Raw genomic sequence first — 25,665 nt, forward strand, 5'->3', positions numbered from 1 at the left:
ATAGATTAACATAATATACATGTAGTACACAAAGCATTAAAAATAAACAGATAATTATACAACCAATAGCAAATAATAAATATATAATAAGAATACAAAATGGTACAGTGCACCAACTAATTAATCCTACAAACTCTTACAAATCATGCACTCAACACAAATGTAGGTTCAAATTTCCAGTTGATTAGTATACAATCACTGTTTTTACGAGTGACTCTTAAACTTCCCGGGTCAGAATTGACCCCTATTCCGGCTCTATGAAGCTGTCCAAGCCACAAGAATGCCTTGACAAAAGGCTAGGTTCCAGTGGGTTTGACCCCAACTGTGTCAGATTGACTCGCATTACAATATATTTGTTTCGCCTCGGATTGTGTGTCAGGTTGACCGATTTATGGGTCTTTTTGACAACAGATTCAGGGTCATACTGACCCAGAAATTGGTCAGGCGTCACGGAACCCGGATTCCGGGTCAATAATAGACTTTTCAATGCTAGGTGGCAGCAGACTTACCGGGTAAATTTCCATTGTTTACGTAGTTCTGAGAACACATAATTACATAATTCTGAGAACAATTGATTTACCCGGTAAGTCTGCTGCCACCTATCGTCACAGAAAGTCTCCTATTTTTACCGGGAGTTCTTAGAGTACGGAATAGTTACAGGTACTTTCTCCTTTAGTTCACGTACAAATCTTAGTATGGTGAGACATCATTTTTAGTTTACCACAAAACAACAAACACCTGATTTACATTGTAGCAAAATAGACTTGTGGTGTTTTGTAGATTTCTTGGCATCTAACTTTATTGTAATTATTGATGGGCTATTTGTAGTATTATATAACTAACTTCAAGTGTTATTTTAAAAAAGGAAACCCCCATCAGTCTGTTCGCCACGGGGGCACTGTTATACATAATCAAACACAACAAACCTCTTAATAGGTTTCGAAAAATAACAGAGTAGCGGAAGGATAATGTCGAACTAAAAACTTTGGTCAAACCTTACAAGGTAAGACAAAACTGTTCGAATAATACCACATAGACCAGAAACGTATTTTACAGTGAATCAAAATGGCTTGTTGGCGCGGTCCAAACGTACAAATTTAGTCATCAAGCCGTACCTATTTGTATTTTTAATGGGTTTTTTTTTCTACTTTTAACTTTGTCTTCTTAAATAATAACAACTTTTTCCGAAACGACTTCTTAACAGAAATACTTGACTGATTTCCATTGCGACTGTTGTTCGTCAACAAAATAATATATAATCAAGGCCGTTTGCTCACTATAACGTCTGTATACTTTTCATTATAGAAACACATCCCAAACATGCGTTGGATTTGAAAATACAGATTTACAAAAACAAAACTATACATTTTAATTTTATAAACACTTTTATATTTAAATTATAATCTCATTACCTGATCATTTTGCTTCTGTACAGTAAATCACATCATACTCTTTAAAAATCTTTATTAGACCACACCAAACCAAACGAATACATTTCTTTTTAGTTTCCTTTTTTGACAGTCAGTTCTGGCGAAGCTTCGTCTTTCAAACCAATGCTTTGTCGAACATTCCTTTTGCGTTTGTCTGCTTCCACGCCATAGTAGAACAAAATCGTTGACTCATTAAACTTTGAAACCGTGTTATTTCACAATGTACAGAAGGAAAACTACACAATATGGAGGGATTTTTGTTTTAATAAATTATACTTTGAATCGTCGATGACATTTGAACGCAAGCCGTTTCGGACTGTTGCAGTTCTGACCAATCATCGTTCGTACTTTCCCTTTATGTAGCCTCCTGTGAACAAAAGCATATTAAGTTCCAGTCAATCAATCAATCGACCAAGCAATCAAAAACAAAGATAAACCTGTAACTTTTTCAGAGAAAGGGATACTCGTTTGATGCCGGAATTTAAAGTACCCTATTAAAAGTTTAATAATATTTTTTCTTTTTAATTAACCGTACCAATTTCATGTTCTTATTTTGTAATTCTGTTCATAAAGCACCTTGTTTTTCTTGTTCGCTGTTTTGTTTAAAAAAGTGACGTTTCATCATTAACATTTTAACACGTCGTTTTGTAAAGCCGAATGTAACTTGTTACTTATTTGCAAATCACGATTTTTGTATGTTGTGTTATCACCGTGAGTTTATGTGAACTTGTCAACATTATTTTCTCAAGAAGTAAAGGCCGAGTCACACTGCAGCGATAACGAAAACGATAACGATCAAGACGCAAAGAGAACGCATTCTATTGGTTGAATTGCTCCACGCAGAATACGCACACGCTCATTTAACCAACGGACTGCGTTCTCTTTGCGTCGTTATCGATATCGTTTTCATTATCGTTGCAGTGGGACCGGGCCTTAAGCGCCTTGTAATAAATCACAGAATGGTACGAGTTGAAACCACAGTGAACGAGTTTTGTCATCTATTTGTGCCCGTGAAGTCCTTTAAAGCCTGCATGTATTACCAACCTTTGGCCTTAATAGGGCCAAAACATAAATCTGGCCAACACCTTACTGTGGCCCGACGTTGTACTCAAGTAGGCTATGGCCCGGACGCGATTCTTCTTTTTCTGTATCGTAGTTTATCGATATTGCAAAGAATGAACCAATGAAATGTACTTATTCTCAATGAATATTTTATAATGAATATTCATTGCCGGACTAATGCTAAGAACGTCAAATCGAAAAAACATGTACTTATGACATTAAACAACGAGACAAGCCCAACACCCAGATGTTTTTTATGTTATGTAGCGACCCCAAAAATTATAGAGAAGACTTCACCATGTTGGAAAAACAAGTATCAAAGGCATAGTAATCAATGTCATTTTTCATGCGCGAATCCAGGGGGACTGCGGATTAAAAGGATTTTTAAAGAATTGTTAAAATGAAATTACTTGTAGAACCGATTTTGAACTTTGTAACTATAGTCAGTAAACAAATTCTCTGATGCGTCCTAAATTTAACAAACCAAACGCTGTAAAGGCTTTGCACTTCGCTCTTCGGTTCGTCCCATAAAAGGTTCGCTTCGTATCCACGCTATAATTTCATCTTGAAAGCTACTTTCTACACACACACAGCAAGGTATGGCCTTAACCCTCTCCAGTCGTAAATAGGAGTGTCTAATTCTCTGCAATCAACATTTAAACTGCACCCAAACTTGGCCACATAGTTCAGTTCAGTTCTTTAATATTGACCTACGCATAGGCCTATGTATACGTGTGTACACGTATGTAGAACGTCTAAGGTCTCGGCAAAGATTAGATTATTTCAAAAATATTGTCATCATTAACAGTTTTGAACAGTGCCCCCCCCCCCCCCCAACCCCGCTTGAATGAAATCCTGGATGAGAGTCATGTAACTTACCGAAGAGCACTTGCATTCCTCAACTCTCTTTCGCAACAGACAAACTTCCTTACGCAGGCGCACAAGCTCTGTTTTTGCTTCGGAGGTACTAGTGCTTGGAAGGTTTTGAGCTGTGGCTGCAGTTAGATTGGTGTTCTGAGCTGGCTGGACTTCGTTCCGAGTTTTTATCTGTAATGTGTTAATAATTGATCGTGTCAATACTCAAGAGACATGATGGATCCCTCTTTATGCTTACACTTTAAAATAGTCCGGGTCAGAGTTGACCCGGATCCCGTATGACCTGAGGCATTTTTGGGTCAAAATGACAGAGAATCTGTGTCAAAGAGACGGAGAGTTAATGTAAAAATTACCCAGAATCTGAGCTCAAATCCCCCTTTTTAATGAGTTTTCTGATCAGTCTGACCCAGAAAAGGATCAGTCTGATCCGGAAATAGGTAAAGTCTAATGGGACCCCGAATCCGGCCAAATTTGATCCAAGAGTTTCTAGAGTGTACGATGTCCCTTTTGCACAACGGTTCAAGAACAGTTTCTTTGATATTCCGTTGATATTATATGTTTTTTATTTTTTCCACTACCTTTTTTCAGAGATAAATTATAACTGCGAACGGAATATTTGTTTTTACCGTGTTCTTTTTATACCCTTCATTCCATATAATTCAATTTTAAAAAACTTTACATATACACCCGACATACACATTCTTAAAAGTCCATACTTGTGGAGCATTCTTTTGTTTTTTCCTACCGTTTACCGTGTCCTATTATACCCTTCATTCCATATAATTCAGTTTAAAAAAAACTTGACGTATACGCCCGACATACACATTCTTAAAAGTCCATACTTGTGGAGCATTCTTTTGTTTTTTCCTAAAGAGTTTGGCATAGATTGTGTACACAATTTCCTTTTTGATCATCCCAGCCTTTAGAGTTCTCATGGATTCAAAAGGAACCTAATAAGCAGAACTTGGACAAAACCTGCATACCTTAGGAACGAACAGTACACAAAGTGTAAGTGTGGTTGCCAGCCAGATAACTGCCGAGACCAGAATGTAGTGAGAATTTCTCTCTTCTAAGACGAAGGAAACTGGTGCTCCAAGGAAAGATAGAATCATGATGTTATAAAGGCAGATACCTGGAAAAACAATTTGAAACTAAAAGGTCAGTAATTCTTTAGTATGTGTGTGTAGTTATTTCTCTTTAAAAAAAAAATGATAGACTGGTTTTTTTTTCAAAGTAATGCTGGTTAAGGGGCAAATTTATACACAAGATGCAAAAGAAGTCTCATCTGAAACATTCAGCTGAATGCAGTTCCTACTCTCTGAGAAAACAGCATAAACTGACACGATACTTTCATACAAACATCACATCAATTTTTAACGAAAAATTAAAGCTTAGTTAACTAAATCTTACCTATATATTTGGAGTCATTGAGTGCCGGGATGGATACTTTTCTGGTCTCCCAGGCTAAGAAAGCTCCAAATACTAGAAGTAGACCATTGATGATGTAGAAGGCCCCAATCCAGTAGATCTGATTGGCTGACTGGCACATCATACGGATTGGTGTATATACAATATCATCATTGTAGCTGTCGGTCTAAATAACCCACAAATCAAGACATTCTGTCATATACACAACATGGTCATCAGGCCCTCTACGGGGACCCGGATTTGAGTCAAATCTGACTCGGAAGTGTTTAGGGTGTACAAAGTAATTTAACAAATGTTAACATTTCTCTCACATAAACACGCAGGATTGCACACGTTTCACCTAGCCCAGGGGTTTGAATTAATTAATTGTACGATTCAAGTTTTACCACAGGGTCCATGTTTCGGAACTCTAACGGAAAATATAATTAAAACATTGTAAGGGAACCCACATAAACAAATAAACAGGAAGAATAGTGTCACTGCAGATGGAGTTACGCCATGAAAAAATGAAAACAAAAATAGAAAGCTGTGCTGACGAAGTGATATATAGCCTACAAGTATTGTGCAACTTTAGTAGACTCTTACCACTTTAGCTCCAATGTTCTCTATGACTTCGAGAGGGTCAAACACTTCCCACAATATCAAAATGATACCATCGAAAAGAACCAAGAAGGCCACGCAGCTGAACAACCTGGAATCTTTAACCACCTAAATGAGAAGTGACAATTATTGTTTTAAGTTAATGTAACATCTGGCAATGTTTAATTGTGTTACACTTATTGGTTTCTCGCAATTTTTCAACAACCTCATCATGAAACTTTAGAATGTGTTTCATTTCATTTCATTTATTCTGGGTTGTGAAGCCAAGAACACTCAGAACAGCGAACCTAAAGCTACAACCAGTCAAAACTATTAGGGACACAACACTCGAAGGGACAACATCTCCAAATGCAATTTTCCAATCCCAATGGCTGCAAAAAGAGACTTTCTCACATACGTCAACAAACATGTGTTAGAATGTTTTTGAGAATATTTTGACTGCCATTTGGTTTCAAAAAACTAAAACCTGAAAAATTTAGAACAAGAATCGGTTAATTTTTCACTCAAAAGATGTTAAAGCTTACCATTCTCTTCGCTGTTTTGTTGGTGAATATTTTATGTACACGCCACGTCTTGCTGAACATTGAACCGAAGGCTAAAGAGAATCCAACAGAAAGGCACCAAGTCTTAGCCTGCAACATAATATGTAGAGGTTAATTTCATAAGTGAAAATATAAATTAAAAATGTTTGAACTTCAGCGCTGATTAGGAACTATCGCGGTTGTACAAACTAAGATTGATGTTTACCAGTACACATCTTACTAATCAAAGTGTGACGTCATTTACAAATCACTTTGGCTATATTATTGACAAATCATCTTAAAACCAAGTTCTAATTGAAATACCCCAATTATTACACAACTTCACCCAAATGGTTCGAATAGTTACTGGGCCAGTGTAGCCAGTAATACTGGCTACCAATTAATTAAGACGACAAGTTTGAACGGCAATTGTGAAGGGGGGTTGGGAGTCCATAAACTGTAAAAACTCGGGTGGTTGAAGACAACTTGGATGCTGTTACATTATATATACCAATCAGTAATCAAAATTTACTTCAAAGAGTGTTAAAATAACACTAATTTCTGCCAACAAAATAATATACACTTGTGTAACTTTAACACCATGAGTTTATTTTTACTGTCTTTTTGGTATCTATGACTTGACAACACAAAATTGAGTACATTTTAATCTCAGTTTTTACAGTGTATAAAGGCATTAAGGTTAACCTGCTACAAAATAATAAGGAACAGATGGCTCAATTTTATCAGCGGGTTATAACTGGTATAGGTCTGTATGTCTGTACAATGTTTTGCACGAAGTAAACACAAATTCACAATTCTGGGACCTCCCCTCTTAAATGGTGAAATGGTCCAGTCTAAGGCACCAAGGGCTTTGATCAAAGGCATAACACTTAATTAATGTGCCATGATTTAGTGTTAAATCTTATTGTTTTATAAAATTTAACGCTGGTCACCTTGCACATCCAGATAAACGTATCCTGGGAAGTGACGTTAGTGTCGACACCGAGAAAGATGATCGACACGTAGGCCAGTATTCCACCGATCAGCATCAAGTTATTAATGTTCGGGCTCGACATCTTGATCACACTGTAATTTGAGAGACGATTTATCTATTACTAGAACACAACTCGCCAGATACACATAAACTATTTTGCTATTTGACTCTTGCCATATTATTTTCACATTATTTTCACATAAACTAGCCTTCTCTGGACATGACACTTTATTGCTTCATGGATTTGTAAAGACAACGATCATCTACTGTTGCTCAGATAGACTCAAAGTGAATGGAATATAAAGACTATTTGCGGACAAATCAGTTTTGCACATAATCCGATTTCTTAGATTTAGTTTTCTTCCAAATGGGTTAATAACTAAACTGAATCGACCTTGGAAAACTTCTCTTATACAAAAATGGTCATTTGGGGAATAGAACCAAATCGAAAACAATCATAAAAACACTGTACTTACCGCAGTTTCCGGAAGTAAATGTTGAATGAGAGGAAACAGCAGGCAAGTGCTATTCCCAACAGGGCGAAGATGACGCCCGTGATGAACACTGGCAGGTGAATCGTCTGTCGATCTTCTCGCTCAATAATAAAGTCAATAGGAGGCGCCCCACCTAAAACATTTAATGTAAAAGCAAAATTTGATGTTTTTATCATAATAATGATAACCGACTTACTGGGTAATTCAGAATAATGACATGGTTCTAGGTTTGCCTATTATATTATTGTTTGGATAAAACTTAGTTGCAACATAGCCTCCCCTAGTATTTTGTTCGTTGAGAATCAATGAATAAACATTATTACTTTGAGGCTAAAATAGTGTCATCATTTGAAAACAAGTTTTGGTGATTAAAACCGAACTGAACTGAGATTTGAAGGTTGGCCGTAATGCGAAAAGGTTGTGTTTGGTGAATCTAAATGAGAATTGAGAATTATGATTAATACATTCACAGACAGTCAAAGCAAGTTCATAACATTATAATGCATCCACTCACCCTCCCAGAAGATTGGCCGATTCTTATCCCAAATAATACCCTCTGCAGTCTCTCCAGTTGCTTCCAAAACTCCCACGGATACAGAACTGCCGTCTAAATCAAACAAATCACAATAATATTAACATAATGAAGCGAAAATTTCTCAAAAAGTTTTTTTTTTCATGAGAAATCGCCGAACACCACATGGGCGGACGCCCACTTCAAGGCGAGGGTTATATTTAAAGGCACTGGACACTATAAGTAATAAACCAAAATAATTGATGGCAACGAGGAGTATACAACACTGTGAGAAACAGCTCCCTCTGAATAAATAACATAGTTTTTGAGAAAGAGGTAAATTCTAATTTGAATAATAAAACACTTCAGCTGAAGCCTTTTATTATGCATCTGAAAGCACAATGCAACAAGGGTTTTTTCGTTCATGATTCTCCTGCACATTTGCTGACAACTGGAGCCCCAAATTTTCACAGGTTATGTTATGTTGGCATAATGTTGGCTTACACCAAGTGGAAATCATGGTCTTTGACAATTACCAAACGTTTCCAGTGCCTTTAACTATTTTGGTATGTTGACCAAATTCAACTGGTCGTCGCCAATTAAGTCTAAGTTATCAGTGATTTGAAGAAAGAAACAAATCGTTTATTAATAAATATATATTTTTTAGATTAACCTTGTAACTGTAGAATATCAAGCACTCCGAGTCTGTCGCCAAAGTAGTTGAACTTCACCGGTCCCTGAAATTATTCAATGAAAAGAGAGCAACTTTTAAAATAATAATATTTAAAACAACTAAAGGTATTATACAGGATTAGTAAAGCTGAAAAAATAGTCGCAGAGTGTGTTCATGTTCTGTGTGATCAAGGATCAACTGTACATATGAACAACAAACCTTTTATTTGCACCTCAATGTGTTTAATTTGCATGGAAGACAAGTGCCTAAAATACAGCCCAGATGCAAATTTAACATAATGTTAAATTGCAAAATTGAAGTTAAAATGCAGAACTAACATAGAGTACTCACTGATACGCCTTCGAATGTCATATTGCTGATAATGTCAAATAGAATCTGCACAGTGACGTCATCGTAGTCAAACTCAGCAAGGGTCCTGGGAGGATCTGAAATAGTCGGATTATTTAGGATTTGTGTCTTTACTTTTTGGATCAGTCGGCAAATCCATCTTAAGAACCATATTTTATCTCGAATAGCAACAATGTGGTATAGATTGCTTTTAATTCCCGTGCGAACAAAACGGGATTTGAAAAGGAAAATTCAATTTCACGTTAATCATGTCGAAAGTCGGACACGCGTATGTTATGCTGATCGTGGCTGTTTTCTGTTAATTGTCTTGTTTTTGTGTTGCTTGGGAGTTGTTTGCTTGTTTGTTAGGGGTGTTTTGTTATGTGAAGTTAGCTTTTTTTCTTGTATTGTTTTCGAGTGGTTGTTTGTTTGTTTGTTTGGTTGTTGGTTGGTTTGTTTGTTTGTTTGTTTGTTTGGGTGTTTTTTGTGTGTGTGTTGCTGAAGGGGGGGGGGGGGGTTCCGTCAGCCAGAAAAAAAACTTACTTCCAACCCTTACTGCACAGAACTATATATGGCAAGAATATTTACCAAGTTCCATTAGCATAGCCTCTGCTTCATGCATAGCGAGTGCCTCCGTCCACACGGTGTCATACACCAGGCTAATGTCTAGATAACCCGCCATACTCTCAGGATTGTCCATGCCTGAAATCACTTGAAATCTCCTCAGGAACTCGCCGGTTGTCTGCACAGAATAAACCGAAATGTTGTTGATTTTCAAAAAAAAAAAAAAGATGGCAAGAAGGAGGTTAGACATGAAAAGCCTTGACATTCACGATCAAATCTGCTCCATTTCCCAAAGCACTACAAATAAATCCTAAAGTGCTGTCAGTATTACCATGGTGATTTGCGTGACATCACTCTTCGCTTAGCAATTAAGATCGATACACAGTTAAAAGATCAACCTATGCTAGCTGCGGAATCAGTCCCACCAGGCGTCGATTTCACCAAACTATTCCTAATTTATATCTTAGATGTTGGGGCGCATTGAACCTATTCTTAAGGACGAATGGGGGACTTTCGGGACGCTTGGTGGCAGCAGACTTACCAGGTAAAATCCGTTTTTCTCGGTAATGCGCGCATGCTCAGAACTATACGTAAACAATGACAATTTACCTGGTAAGTCCGCTGCCACCAAGCGTTCCAAAGTCTCCCATTACTCGTCCTAACTCGAGATAGGATTATTATAGCGTTTCGTGAAAGCAGCCCCAGGTTTCTTACCAGCCCAGATATGGATGGTGTCCTGGTTTCGTCTGGCGGTAGATTATTGATGTATACAGCGAACTGATTGGCTGTTACTTCGTCCATCTGCTCCAGTGTGCAATCAATTGAATCGTCTGGTACCTGCCACCAGTTTGATTCCAACCAACCTAGTATTGGGAAAATAGAATAGAGTTTGATAACAAACATTCAATTTTGTAGGCTTACCATGCAAGGCATGGGTAAAATTTGGTCCCAGACGAGTCTTAATGGAGCATTAAGTGTGGATTGGGTTTTCAGTTCCTTTTCAGTTTCATGGCTCTGTTTATCGCAGAATGTTTGGTGTCCTTTTCGCTTGCGGAGCAAACAATTTATGTGCTAGCTGTATAATTATACCGATTTCACAAACAGCTAAGATTGATCTTAAAGGGACACGTTGCCTTGGATCGGACGAGTTGGTCCATAAAAAGCGTTTGTAACCGTTTGTTATAAAATGTATATGGTTAGAAAGATGTTTTGAAAGTAGAATACAATGATCCACACAAGTTTGCGTGGTTTTCCTTTTACTTTGCGAACTAACACGGTCGGCCATATGGGAGTCAATAATGGCCGACCGTGTTAGTCGACGAGGTAAAAGGAAAACCACGCAACTTCGAGGCAAAGTTGTGTGGATCATTGTATTCTACTTTTAAAACATCTTTCTTACTCATACGCATTTTATAACAAACGGTTACAAACGCTTTTGTAAGACCAACTCGACCGATCCAAGGCAACGTGTTCCTTTAACTGTAAATCAATCGTAGTTCCTTAGTAATGTGTGATGTCACAGTACAAATCACTATGGTGATACTGAAAGTTTGTCTTGCGATGAACTGTGCTTTGTGAAATCGGCCTAAATGCCTCTTCACGTAAAGTACGCACGCGTAGAAGCAAACAATTTTCCTGCTAACCTTTAAAATACGCTTGATTTAAAAGCGCAGATTCCCCTGCTTCCGTAAACACTTATTCTTGCTTACGGTAAGCAGAGCCGTGAAATTAAGCCCTGATTGTATGGATTTTCCCCCATTTTTGGATTGCATATGCATCTAAAAACTGAGAATTTATCTTGTTTCCTGCTCACCACCCTGTTACTGGCGCTTGGGCTCTTGCATGTGTAATGAAATAGGCTGAAAAGCTTAGTAAGACAAATGTTGGTTCAGAATTAAATTTAGAGTTGTCAGACCTTAAGAAAGATACTTAAATGACAGAAAATGTGCTCCTTTTTTTTTTACAAAAACCAAGTTCATGCATTAGGTGACATCTTCATAACTCTAATCATGTTATCGACGGTCAATTGCAAATTTGAGATGTTTTCGAGGTTTGATATGTTTTTTTAAGGAGTCGAGACATAAACTGTGTACCTGTAATGATCCATACATACTTGGCTCCATACAAGTTATGGTGGTAGGCTTCGCAGAACACCTTCCTCGCCATGTTGCCGTAAAGACCTGCTACTATTATCCGGGCTCCCAAGTTCTGTAATAATAATAATGACCCGTTGTTATATAGCGCTTTTCACACCAGGAGGGCGTCCCAAAGCGCTTCACATTGTTACCCCTGGTCACTATAACAACAGTCAATGGTTCGGTGAAAATGTTATTTATGATTAGAGATAGTATACACGACTGCTAAGGGGGGGGGGATTTTTGCTTAATTTGTGTCTGAAAGTTTATATGAAGTTTCTAATAGAGCAAGTTTATCTGTACATGCCTCTCTATTAATGAATGAAGTCATATATTCGAGTCAACTGTATCTGAAAACCAAAATGCAACGGCTGATTTCGGTTGTTATTATGCTCAAAAATGTTCGTTTTCTCATAATTTTTCCCTGACTCACACAACGGTTAAGGCACACACTCACAGGCTTGATCATATTATGTATGGTTGACAAACAAAACACGAACACGGTTTGCACCTATTTCGTCAGCTCAACCAATCCTGTTTAATAACTTAAAAATACAATTTATAAGGTTTTGGTGTAGCAAATGTTATTGTTGCATTGGGAATCAAGAACTTGATTTGTGTGTATACATAAACATATATAGGTGTAAGGGTATAAACTACAAACAAATATAAAATGTATAAAAATGTTGTCGGGAGTGGTTTGTGATAAACATTATAATATTGAGGACTTTGTGATGAAACAGATGATCTCAGGAGTATCATTTAAAATACTAATTGACTGCTCATTCAAGGTTTTCTATTGTGTATTTTAAAACCATCTTGACAACTTATGGTTACGAGTATATGGCAAGGATAACTACTTCTGACCAAAACTCCTGCGTTTTGTGTGTCTTTGATTCCCTTGGTGGTCTGTAAATAAACTGCCATTCGGCAGACCTATTCATGAATGGCTGACCTCAATTGGGAAGGTTCTTAAAAGTAAAGGAATACAAATTGTGGGTTAAAGGCCTATACAGCAGCTTTCGATAATATGAAGCATTTTGAGAAACATTCCACTTCGAATAAAAAAATGTCGTTATGCAAACAAAAATATCATTTGTGTATGCCCTGAAATTTGAATCTGAGAATTCGTGTTAGGAAATATTCTTCCTGCGTTTGACACGCACGTGATTTTCGGCGATGTTTCAAAAACGTATAACCACCTTTTTTAAATAAAATGTTCACCATGTTAGTTGTTTGATGTTGTCGCATCTTCATTAAAGGAGAAAAACAATCAAACGGTTAAAAAAAAAAGGTATATGTTCCCTTTAAAGGAACACGTTGCCTTGGATTGGTCGAGTTGGTCTTTGAAAAGTGCTTGAAACCGTTTGTTACAAAATGCATTATGGTTAGAAAGATAACTTAAAAGTAAAATATGCATTTTATAACAAACGGTTACAAACGCTTTTTACAGACCAACTCGTCCGATCCAAGGCAACGTGTTCCTTTAACTTGTTACCTTTATATGTTCCACCGGTACCTTCGGATTATTGACGAATGTCTCGGCGGTTATTATTTCGATTCCAATGTCCTTCGCATCCCGATGAAAGTCAGCCATTGACTGTAGTACAAGATGAAGAAAGGAGAACACAGAATTAGCTGTTGCAAACTGCTTACCAAACAAAATGTTGTGTACATTCTTTTTAAAGTTTACATTGTTTTGCCTGGTGCCCCACCCAATTTGCTTATCAAAGAAATCCGTTCAAGCAGTACTTTCGGACCATGGTGTTTCGAAAAACACATGGACTGGCATAAATCAGTCACTGTAGTGCCCGTCTATCACCCCCACCCCCCCCCCCTCCCCCTCGGGCCTGTGAGTGACCAAAAGAGGTATATATTTTACTCAGCCTTCGCCCTCGGGAAATAGATCCATTTTTTGGTCACTTAAAGTCCCTTGGGGGACAGACTTCCACTTGTGACTTCATTGACAGTCCACATGTATATATTATGTTATTAAAAGAAAAGGTTTGTTAAAAGGAAGCACACAACGGAACAAGAAAAAACGGGTAAACCGCAAAACAAATCTGTCGGATTAAATTCCCGACCTAAGAGATACAATAATATAAATCATAGTTGAATAACCGCGAACTCGTGTTCACGCTGATTATACAAACATAGGTTTACACAAAGTTACATGCGAAATAATTGTAATCCGCCAAATTAGATCCAATCAGCTCCCTTGATTAAAAGTGTGCTCCAATCAATATTGGATTTTAGGCAATCAGCCATTAAGAAGTGTTCGTGTGGCACGCGTGTGTAATATGCATGATTAATTGCGTAAAAGCAAAGAGTTGAAACATTTAAAGGCACAGGACACGTTCGGTTATTGTCAAAGACCAGTATTCTAACATACGCATAAATGAACTAATCTGTGAAAATTTGGACTCAATTGGTCTTTGAAATTGCAAGAGAATGGTGAAAGAAAAAACATATGTGATCCTTGTTGTTACAATACTCAAGCAAAGATCCTCAGCATCTGTCTATTTACAGTTGAAACAGATAATTACCTCACAATGGTTTATACTATCAACTGCTTTAAGACTGAAATTTACTTTAATCGATTGAACTAAGGACAAAATCATGTGCAGATGTCATTAGGAGTGAAATTCCAATCAAAAATGTAATAGAGACCATTGATCTTGCATCCAGTTCGCAATCAAATTCAACATAGGCCTACACGTTCACAAAACATCAATATTATATGGATGTTAATGTAATACAAGGCGTTTTATCCAATGATATCGCTGGTTCTGTATATACCAATACCTGTCCTTATCCTCGCGGATAAAGACAGGGTACCAGTCTATGAAATGAATAAAACTTCATTTTACGGTTACGATTTTGAATAATTGGCGCAGACCACGCATTAATTGGAACTCACTTCTGCACTTAAAAGAACTCATCAACTCCTCTAATTTGTTTTCAAATTGTTCACATAATGCCTCCGGTTTTGTCTAATGCTATGTATTGCACTTTTAATTTTCTTTTAATTTTAATTGTTTGAAATGCTCCACACAATTATTTGAACCCATCATCTTTTCAACTTATTACACCATTACATTGCTCGCAGAACCTTTCATCAAATTAATGACAGAATCGAATAAACTTCACTAAAAGATGACAGCAATATTGTCAGTAGCGTTTTGACGGCAACAGCTTCATGTTAGCATTTAAAGGGAAAAACGTACGAGCTACTTTTAAGTGCATAATCTCAAAGAGGATGTCCAATGTCAAATTGAGTTGTGTGATGCACTCGTGCACAAAATGTACAGTTTATACATTTACGTGACGTCATTGAATGTTTTTAGGTTTTGACAAGTATAGCACTTGAAGGGTATCGAACACTGACATGTTCCTTCATTATCTTCAAACTGTGATAAAATGTAAAATTGTGGACACTCAATTTCCAATTATAGATACACTGAAAAGGGAGGAAAAGTTAAAGGGTTTATAGGTACTTTTTGTAACTTAATACACGGTGTATTAAGTTACAAAAAGTACCTAAACCCTGTAAATTTTCCTCCCTTTTCACTGTATCTATAATTGGAAATTGAATGTATCACACAACTGAAATTGACTTTACGCCCATTGATTTCAGATTGGACTGCACCATGCCGTGATGAATCATACGGCTAAACATTATGTTGCGTGTCTCTGGAACAGCCAGTTGGGAATTCAACTGACTTTGACTGCGAAGACATTCAACCCCGCAAACAAATCATTCATCATCAGTTCCTTTACCTTTTGCGAATGTGACTGCGGGCTCAGAGTCTATGACCCTTTTCGATTCAACGGCAATGGCTTCAGATTCGGCTCAGGCTACAATCCCGGCCATTTCTCGTTGGCCCCCCTGCCCCATTTCAATGTTGGTTTGTTTGTTCTGATCACACGGCCTTCTGCTTTCCAGTCCACATTGAACGGGGGGGTGTATTGTTAGTAGCGTTTCTTGCCAGAGGGACGTGGACATGGAATGGTTTTATGTAACGTTTGGCATAAGTGGCCCGAACATTTTGGCCGGGATTGTAGCTAGGCCCCTCATGAGCCTGAAGATCGATCTTTGCTACAAATATTGTACAGCGGCTGGTAACCAGAAGTCAACTATTTCGTAGTGGCGTTTCTCCTGCATTTTTCTATGTGTCGGAAGGTAACCTGACTAGTCTCAGCCGATAAGTAGAACCTTGTGTCCAAGACTCAATAATTGAGTCGACCCCGTGCTATATTATTATTGAACATTGTTTGATAGACCGCTTGCATTTGATGTCATCTTTTATGCATGCACGCATGAAAGGCTATTATTGGCTGCTGAGGGGCTGCTCAGCGCGAACACGAGTGCACTTTTCCATTGTTTCACATCAAAGATGGCGGTCATAAAATCATGCGCAATCCATCAATACTTACCAGGGAAAACAACGGCACTGACTGGTGCAGAGTGGCCACTTTGGTCCAGTCAAACTCCTGGAACATAGCGAGCTTGGCGACGTTGAACGAAGACTCTGGGGGTAACAGCCGAAACGTCCGGGGAAACAGGTCCCGGTTTGAGAGCAGTGGTGAGGCCGCTATTGATATCTAGTCAAGATATGAATTGAATCAATGAGGGACTTTTGGGACGCTAGGTGGCAGCAGACTTATCAGATAAATCAATTGTTGTTGGTTTTGTGCACGTGCTCTTAACATTAACAATGTAAACAATGAAAATTTAACCTGGCAAGTGTGCTGCCACTTAGAGTTCCAAAGTCTCACATTGGGAAAACCTGCGCGCATAATGGTTATTGCATCACCAAAATTAAATTTGCTTTTGCGAACCGGGCTTAATACAAACTAGAATTATGAGAATGTCTCGTTTAGGTCATAGCTAACTAAGACTTGTACTTTGGCATAGCTGAAATATAAGTCATAGTGATTACATTCCTTTTGTTAGCTCGCAATGTCGCATTGACGCTTCAGTCTTAGATGAATACAGACATGGGACAAATTTTCATTATTCTGAGTTGAGTTGAAGAATTCTTTGTGTTGTTTTGCTGTTTGCTAATGAAAATCCCATCATATTGACATCTCAGCATGTATAAACAAAAATATGCGCCGGTTTGCATGTGACCAAATTTAACATTTTCTTTAAGGATTCGAGGGCTGAAATATCTCTTGATATTTGTCTTTCTTTGTTTTTTTTGCCCCCCCCCCAATTTCACAATAAATTATCGTAAAACATTAGGTAATCATTGCTGATTTGTTTTCAACAACTCCAACATCTTTTAAATATTTGTGTATCAATTCTACAAACTATCTGTTTCTGATTGGCATGACTTTCCATAGTTTTCCAACCTCAGTTGTCAAAAACTCTGGCGGTGCAATAGAAAGGTATATACCTGTATAAGATTCCAATGGTGCGAAGCCTGCGCAGTTGGTTCCGTGGAGATGGAACAACCGCCCCCTACGATCATCATCTTAGTGGTTGTCCTGTTGAATAACTCTCTGTACATTGAATCAGTTGCTTTACCACCGTCGCACTGCAGGAACAGATTAAAGACACGAATGATATGAATAAGGTATCCATTCATTTCATTCATTCATTCATTCATTCATTCATTCATTCATTTTTATTAAAAAACCAACTGGCAGCACGAAGCTGAATAATGTGGCATTACAAGGTACTATGGTGGACTGTTCAATTCAATTAAACAGCTACCTGAGCGGAATGTTTTCAACAGAAATGGTATTTTTACTTGTTTATAATGCACTTGTTCACCATTTTAATGTAATTTTGATATGTGTACACTTCTGAACTTTTCAGGCCCCTACCTAAAGGTTTTTTGAAAAACTAAAAACACTTCTGCCGTTGAGAGCGGGCGTCAAAGGACAATGCCGCTGACGTCATTTGTGGGAGTTTGCTTTGTTATACATCCACGCTGCAACAAAGCGGCTTTATCTACTTATGACGTTTTGAGAGTGATTACGTAACGGGGCTTTTCGCAAATCTCGCAGAAAAGCTTTGGACAAGGGCGTACAAAATGATTGTTTTTTTACACAATTGAAACCTATTTATAATCATATGATTCGATTTCCTTATTCATCGAAAACATTTTAAGTGGAATTCAGCAGCTCTTTGATATTGGGACCTGATCTATACATGCCGAGATACCATGAAAAAGAAATAAAGAACCGTAAGAAGAACCAGACCATTGCTTGGGTACAAATTGAAACTTGGCATGATGAAGATAATTAGGCCCTTTTCGAAACAGCGGCATCGGTTTTGGATTCAGCTTCGGGCTCCGTCCTCTCGTCCGAAGCCGGCCCTGGGCGCGTACGCAAAGCACGCACAAGTTTTGTAGCCACTTTTTCACTAAAAACCTAAAACATGTTTAGCTTCTTGTGTGTGTTTGAATGCTGCAAACTATTATAGGGGGCAGGTGTCAACATGCCAAACATGTTAACCAATTAAACATGTTTAACAAGTGGGTACCACATGTTCAAATTCTAAACACAGTTTTACAGAGCACGTTACGTATATGTCGTAAAACCACGGAGGAATAAATTATTCCTCCGTGGTAAAACGTTGTGACATTGAAGGCATCGTGACTTGCACTTTATACGAGTGTATTAAAAAACTAGTCGAGTTGGTGGAAAGCGGAAACAACAGTCACGTTGTAGTCTCCAAAATTGATTTTGTAAAGAAAATGAATTTTAAAAAAAGGCAAACAAGCGGCGTGCGTGTTCAGACAAAATCCATGCTGTTATTTCATAATCGGCACTTTCTTGAACTCGAATACGACCGTGCTTGAATAACACGCGATAGCCCCCGTTACACAAATTATTCAGATTTTTATTTTTATTTATTATGTGACGTAAGACCTATACACTACCGGTGCTATCGGGGGCTGCTGGTGAGGATATCATTGAAGACAAGAAAACAAACGAATGGGTTTTGCAAAATATGTGTATTAAGAGATGAAAGCCAGAAAGGGAATTGCATTGAGGAAGATGAATTCTTTGTGAAGTGATGGTTTGGAGAAGATGATAGTACAGGGAAGAATGGAGGGAAGAGAAGCAGGGGGCAGACCAGGGCCCAAATTCATAGAGCTGCTTAAGCACAAAATTTTGCTTAAGCACAAAAAACCTTGCTTAGTAAAATCATATTACCGGCCAAGACTCCACTCAATTGTTATGCTAAGTAAACAACAGCTTAATACCAGTCACAAGCATTGTATATGGCATGACATTTTGGCCGGTAACATGTGTAAAATAAGCGAGCTATTTTCGTGCTTAAGCAACTTTTTTGCTTAAGCAGCTCTTTAAAATTGGCCCCAGTAATGAGATGGACAGATGACATACAGCGGTGCACCGGATTAGTAGAGACGCCAGCAAAATAGCAGAGTTGGTTGGAGCGCTATAATAGGGACTTTTCGTTTTCGACGACGGATGGTTCTGCGACGGTTGTTCAGCTAAACGTTGTCGTTTTCAGCACAACGAAGATTCATCCCAAGTACTGTCGTAGAAATTGAGGGACGGCCATCCTCAAAGCCGACGCATGCGCAGATGACGCCAAATGTCATATTTACCGTCGCAGAACTATCCGTCGTCGAAAACGAAAAGTCCCTATTGAAGGCTACAGCAGCACAATTTAGTGCAAACCGACCAAGAATAAGAAGAAGACCTGTACGCTTTTGAATGCGATTTCACCAACAATGGTCAGTGTCATATTGGCCAATATTTGGACTTCGGCAGGGTATTCATTATACTATATCCTTGGATATATGTATATGAAAGGGCCTCCTGAAATTGGATTGAAGATTGTACTTGCACTCAATCCGGAGATTAATTGGGCAGGTGTGCTTAATATCTTCAAGTACTGCCAATTATTCCGATGAAAACAGGCGTCATTGTCCAATTACAATTGTCGGGATTTTTGTTTAATAAGTAATATTGAATTCATAAATTACTCTTGAAATTGAATTGGGTATTTCTTATATTTTGATAATTATGACAAAGGTGATCTGAGCAGGTGTGGTTGCGTCCCAGTCTTGCCAATTAGCCGAGTGTGTAAAGGCCATTTTAGAAAAGAAAGAAAAAAGGTCGGCATCCCTGCTCATTGTTATTTTCAAGGGTATTTTAATAAATAATTGTTTAATGCAATTTTTACTTATACCATAAAGAAATGAGTTCCTCACTCCATGCTTATACTGGCTCGAACATCCTAAGTTGTGGAGGACTCCTAAAATTGCATTGTGTTTAATTAATTTTACTCAAACTTTCAGGGAAAAAATTAAGTTGATCAGGTGCGCATTCTAAAGTATTTCAAATTAATTTCGTTGAGTGTATTAGTCTCACACCAAGTGGTTGGCATCAATGTACCTGCATAACTTTTTGTTCATGTAATATTTATATAATCGTTGAGTATCATTATTTTGTGGGGATTCTGGAAAGTATCAACAAGACAAAATAAAGAAGAAAATTAACGTATAGGAGGCCTATGACATTGTCCATGGTTCGGACAAAGCACATTAATTTTTTGTTTGTAAATTAACGTAAAATTGAACTAGTCATTGACCATCCAATGTAGAGTGGGACTTCTGAAATTGTATTGAGTTTGTTTAGTTTTTACATGTATTAATTTGTTTATGTAATATCTTCTTTTTTCAGAACAAAGATGAAGTAAGCATGCAGGTGTACTTTAATATTGTGCAAATTTTGCAAACAGTTCCGGAGGGTAATCCATCTCGGACAGAAAAACATAATCGTCTCGTTGCGCATTATACTTATTCAAAGAGATCAGAAAACAATCCAAACAACAGTTTGAGCAATTACACTATACCGTTGTTTATTAACTGAGGCACAAAAAGACGAAGGAAAGAACTGGGGCCATGCCGTACTTTTAATACAATAAACACAATAGGAAACATCTTGTCTTTATTGGATTTGCAGTAACTGTTGTTTGTATTTTGTACGAACAATTTACTCTGTTGTCACCAAAATCATTCATTTTAAACATTTTCACAGACAAATTTTACACTTTGTAGAAGTGTTTTAATGATTCTTATTTTTTATCAATCAAAAACTCGATGCGGCTCTACGAGCACAGTTTTTGCATTACCAATTATTTTTGCAATAATTGTTTTATTTATTATAACAATGATCGACAAACACATTATTACAGTACATACAGCAAACATGCAAACTTTATCATTATGTCAACACTTTCATTATGCAGACTGGTTTTCCATTGTACGCTGGCCATTGGTCCCTTTAGTGCCCAATTATTTGTTTTTCAAATATCATTAAAGTACTGCTTGCTAACAAAGTTGTCACTGGACACTGTTGGTAATTGCTCAACAAAATGTTAGCTTAACAAAAATTCTTGGTGACGAGCAATGGGGAGCTGAAAGTATAAAACATTGTGAGAAACGACTCCCTCTGAAGTAACGTAGTTTTTTATGAAGAGGTAATTTCTCACCCAAATATTAAGAGACAGGCCTAGTAAGCCTTCTGTTGTGCATCTGAAAGAGCGAAAATGTATTATGTGCAACAAGGGTGTTTTTTATTTCATTAATATCTTGCAACGTTGATATGACCAAATAAAGTTTCATAGATGTTATTTTTGCATTATGTTGGGATACACCAAGTGAGAATACTGGTCTTTGACATTACCAAAGGAGTCCATTGCCGTTAAAGACAGTGGACACTATTGGCAATTGTCAAAGACTAGCCTTCACAGTAGGTGTATCTCAACATATGCATAAAATAACAAACCTGTGAAAATTTGAGCTCAATCGGTCATCAAACTTGCGAGATAATAGTGAAAGAAAAAAACACCCGTGTCACACGAAGTTGTGTGCGTTTAGATGGTTGATTTCGAGACCTCAAGTTTTAAAATCTTAGGTCTCGAAATCAAATTCGTGGAAAATTACTTCTTTCTCGAAAACTATGGCACTTCAGAGGGAGCCGTTTCTCACAATGTTTTATACCATCAACCTCTCCCCATTACTCCTCACCAAGAAAGGTTTTCATGCTTATAATTAGTTTGTGTAATTACCAATAGTGTCCACTGCCTTTAAGACCATAGCGACGTGGAGTATAGAATGACAAGTGACAAAAGAGAAGGGAGAAAGACTTCATCATCAAATAACGGATGGATACAGCCTGATAATGATAATGATGACAAATGGCGCGTTGTGGCCGAGAGGTTAAGATCACTGGACTCAAGCTCTTGTGTTTCTGATCAGCTGAGTGTGGGTTCGAGAATCGCGACACTTGTGTCCTTAAGCAAGACACTTAGCCATTATTGATTCGTCTTTCGGACGGGACGTAAAGCCGTTGGTCCCGTGGGTTGTGTAATGCACGTAAAATATCCCAGTAACACTTATCGCTAGGAGAAGGGGTTCGCCCGGTGTTCCTAACAATGCTGAATGAGCCCTATAGCACATTTTAAAACCCTTATACTACAAGTAACTACAGGTGTTACATAATTGGGTCTCAGAATTCATCACTTCAATAACCTCTTTCTGAAAAAATGTATATACGAAAAGCGCATTGATCTGAGTACCTTGTTGGTAGATACGTGCGTTTTATAAGACTTAGATAAGATTGTGATGATAATTTAAGATGAATCGAATTAAACGAGTGAGATGCGGGTGATCTTCGAAAAATATTGATTTCGACAATAATTGTATCATGGGGTATTGTTCTCTTAATAATTGGTTCTGGTACTTAAATTAATGAGCAGTCCAACTGCTCCCTTCTAATGACCAATTTAACGATATATTTAAACAGCAGAAGCACAGCATCCGTGGATCAATCTATCCTCTATTGTACCATATTCAGTAAATCAACACGTTGCACCAGCAGCCGCTATGTGTATGTAATAGCTTGACATTAACATTTCTACCTCCATGTTGCGTGTAAGGAAAGGAGTATACCAATTTAAACAAGTATTATTACCGTGTAGGGAGAAATTAAACGTAGGCCTAGTTGTGCCACTTAAGATCCAGTAATTGCATTTAATTAACCACCGCTTAGTCTCAGTGGCTGTTTTAATCTTAAACTGAGAGCGAAGTGGCATTTAATGGAATGGGTTTAATGACAGTGCTTGTCGATGAGTGTTGTGTTACCCCATGGTTAATTAATCAAGTCGGGTTTGTCGTGTCATTCGTCATGAACCCATCTTTTTTTTAACTAAAAAGTTTACATGTGATTCTATTGACTTATTATTGACTGACTGAATCGGTGATCTTTCGGAATCGATTTTTTTTTTACTTTCTACTTTGTCTTCTCTGCGCTCATGCCTTAAAAAGTACAACCTCTCTACGCACGAGTCTTACAAAATCTTCTCTCTACGCACGAGACTTGAAAGGCACATCCTATCAAATCACGACAGTTACACGTTATTATTATCTCTTCGCACGAGACTTGAAAAGTACATCATGTCAACGCACGAGACTTGCAAGTTGTATTCTTTTTACGCACGAGATTTTAAAAAGTACACCGCCACCACTCACGAGACTTTCAAATTATATTCCTCTAGTTGAAAAGTGTGCTATCTCGAACGCTCATGACTTGCATACTCTTGGTTGATTTCACAATGAGCATGGGACTAGTCATAACAACTTATTTTGTCCTAATGAGATATTAAAAACCTAACTCGAGATTAGACTACGGTCTAACATTTCTCATTAAAATTTATGGATTTTGAAGTCATTTGTGCCGATAAAAACTAAATTCAATATTAATTTCCGGTCTTAAAACTGGATTTAAATGAGTTCCCATCACTAAGTCACAAACCAGTATAATTGACAATCAGTGCGGGCTAAGGAACCCATTACAATTCCAGGATATGTGTCCCTCCCCCCCCCCAAAAAAAAGGGCTAGTTCTAAGTAAGGACAAGTTACTCGTCCTAACTCGAGACAAGACATACGCTCTTACATTTCTCCTTGTGACATCCACCCATGTTCTCTGCACTTTGGCTCTTTGCGATTTTACGTGGTCGTGTATAAACAACTTAAAGGAGCATTGCAGAATTGGTTTTTGCTAATAAAACAGTTTCTGGCTGTAGCACTTTATGTAATCACCCATACATAAACTGACAAACCCGTATAGAAGTTTGAGATCGATCGGCCATCTGGGTCACGAGAAAATAGTGGACAACCGATTATACACACAGCATGACATCGGTTTAAAATAAAAATGAATAAAACGCTCACTGAGCGAAAAACGCATAGTTTGTTTTATTCCTCATCAAATATGACATTTTGGACATAAATATTTCAAGGGATGTATAATTCTACTATCATCATTATTAGACCGTGTAAGTTTTATGTAAATCTGTGATCTTCACGATTTGTTGTCTTACAAATTATGTGATGTTTCTTTAAGTTTGTATTTCGTTTGTCCCGTGCGTTGCTTCAATTTCGCTAATTCAATTTAACCTCTGAATACTGAATGTCTTCTGTGTATTGTAATGGCAATTTTTGTTTAAGTGGTATTACCGTTTATAGTTCAATTTGAAAACATCGCAGACCGGCCAAAGAGAATCTGTTGAATTATAAACAACAGATTGGACTAATCTATACTGCGATCGTGCACGCTTCCGTCGGGTTAATTTAATCAAAACTAATGTGTAACGGAGCTTCGAGAAAGCTATAAATGCTTCATGTGGAACAACATGATGGGATATGGGTGGTGCTTGCTAAAGACATATCAAAGAGACACATGGAAAAATCAAGCACGTTGATATGCAGATCGTCTGTGAAGTTGTCCATAAATGCGGTTGTTTCACATTTTCTTTCTGTCTTTATAAGTTCGATGAGAACCGAGCATTATGTTTAAATTATCCTTTCTCGCAGAAAAATATGGTTTTTTTTACAGGAATTTTTACGTCACTCAAAGCAGAAATCTCGTTTAATCAAATGTGTATGGAATAGTATGGAAAGACACCAAACACAAGAAAAAGATAATCATGTTCACGTCATGTTGGACGGTATACAGATAAAGGCAAGCACACAACAATGTTTAAAACAATAGCTTGCAATAAATTGGTCATAGCATGCATCAGTGTTGAGTAACACAAAGAAGGACAATGTCAATATTACATCTGCTTGATGCAGTCATTATTATTTTAATTTGATTAGCTGAATTTATTTTACATTTGTCAAGCAGTTTTAAAATCACAGCTACGCAAAATCTATGACGACAAGTATTTTATGGTTTCAACCGAAATGAGGTTTGAGGTTTTTGTGAAATATTAATTTCTCCAGCCTCAATATGTATCACTAATTGGGCACACCAAGAGTTGGTTTGCCACACTATTCAATGTGATCACTTGAATATAAGCCATTTTGAGGTGTTTTTTTTTGTTTTTTATGCAAGTCGTCTGGCACACAAGGCCTGAAGGCCACTACAAGGTGTGGGCTACAATTATTTTTTCCAGAGGCCGTTGCCACCTACTCCTAGGGCTGAAACAGGGTTAACCCCTTTACAGTCCATACGGATGTAGGCTTGGGTATCATCAATTCGAGGTATGGCGGACACAATAATACACAGGTCTGGGTAAATCTGAACATATCCACCAAAACTAAATAGTGCAATGACATAGAGTCCACCAATTTTCAAAAGAGAGAGAAAAAAATAGAGGAATTCCTTACCGCTGTATCCTGTGGGATCAAGACGATCTCGTAGCCAGGTAAGATCTCTGGGTTGTCATTGATATCTTGCACGGCAAGCTGGGTGGCTAGGGACATGGCAAGTCCCCCTGGCCACGACCCAGTCATCGGGAACAACCCAAGAAGGTACAACTTGGTGGTGTTTTGACCATCACACAAGATAGCTGTGATGGTTAAACACACCACGCATATCACCCAATCGTAAAACCTCATCCCTCAATCGTAAGGACCGAAGAACCTCTCACAAGTGTGTCTGAGTAGTTTGTGAGAGAAGCTCAGAGTTTACGCGTCATTTGGCAAATTCCAGTGTGGCGTTTCTGGATGTTACATAGGATTAGCTTGC

General features: G+C 37.8%; 1 protein-coding gene across 1 annotated transcript; it reads right to left on the reverse strand.

Annotated features, from left to right (window-relative positions):
- Nucleotides 1-586: 586 nt before the first annotated feature.
- On the reverse strand, nucleotides 587-25,445 carry LOC117301059 (gamma-aminobutyric acid type B receptor subunit 1-like). Its single transcript, XM_033784942.1, has 18 exons — nucleotides 25,305-25,445; nucleotides 17,039-17,179; nucleotides 16,074-16,241; nucleotides 13,135-13,236; nucleotides 11,595-11,709; nucleotides 10,216-10,364; nucleotides 9,526-9,679; nucleotides 8,941-9,035; nucleotides 8,590-8,653; nucleotides 7,920-8,012; nucleotides 7,388-7,538; nucleotides 6,871-7,003; nucleotides 5,921-6,028; nucleotides 5,382-5,504; nucleotides 4,779-4,962; nucleotides 4,352-4,500; nucleotides 3,372-3,539; nucleotides 587-1,797 (listed from the first exon to the last, which is right to left on the reverse strand). Exons 1-18 carry the CDS (start codon nucleotides 25,428-25,430, stop codon nucleotides 1,786-1,788), a joined length of 2,235 nt encoding a protein of 744 aa, XP_033640833.1. The 5' UTR covers nucleotides 25,431-25,445; the 3' UTR covers nucleotides 587-1,785.
- Between the last annotated feature and the right edge of the window lie 220 nt (nucleotides 25,446-25,665).

This window comes from Asterias rubens, chromosome 16, assembly GCF_902459465.1.
Source record: "Asterias rubens chromosome 16, eAstRub1.3, whole genome shotgun sequence".
Lineage (NCBI taxonomy): Eukaryota > Metazoa > Echinodermata > Asteroidea > Forcipulatida > Asteriidae > Asterias > Asterias rubens.

Coding starts and splice junctions, on each gene's coding strand:
- LOC117301059 (XM_033784942.1), bottom strand. CDS start 25,430: ATGACTGGGTCGTGGCCAGGGGGACTTGCCATGTCCCTAGCCACCCAG. Junction 17,180..25,304: donor TGATCCCACAGGATACAGCG/GTAAGGAATTCC, acceptor CTGTTCCTGCAG/TGCGACGGTGGTAAAGCAAC. Junction 7,004..7,387: donor ATTTACTTCCGGAAACTGCG/GTAAGTACAGTG, acceptor CTCAAATTACAG/TGTGATCAAGATGTCGAGCC.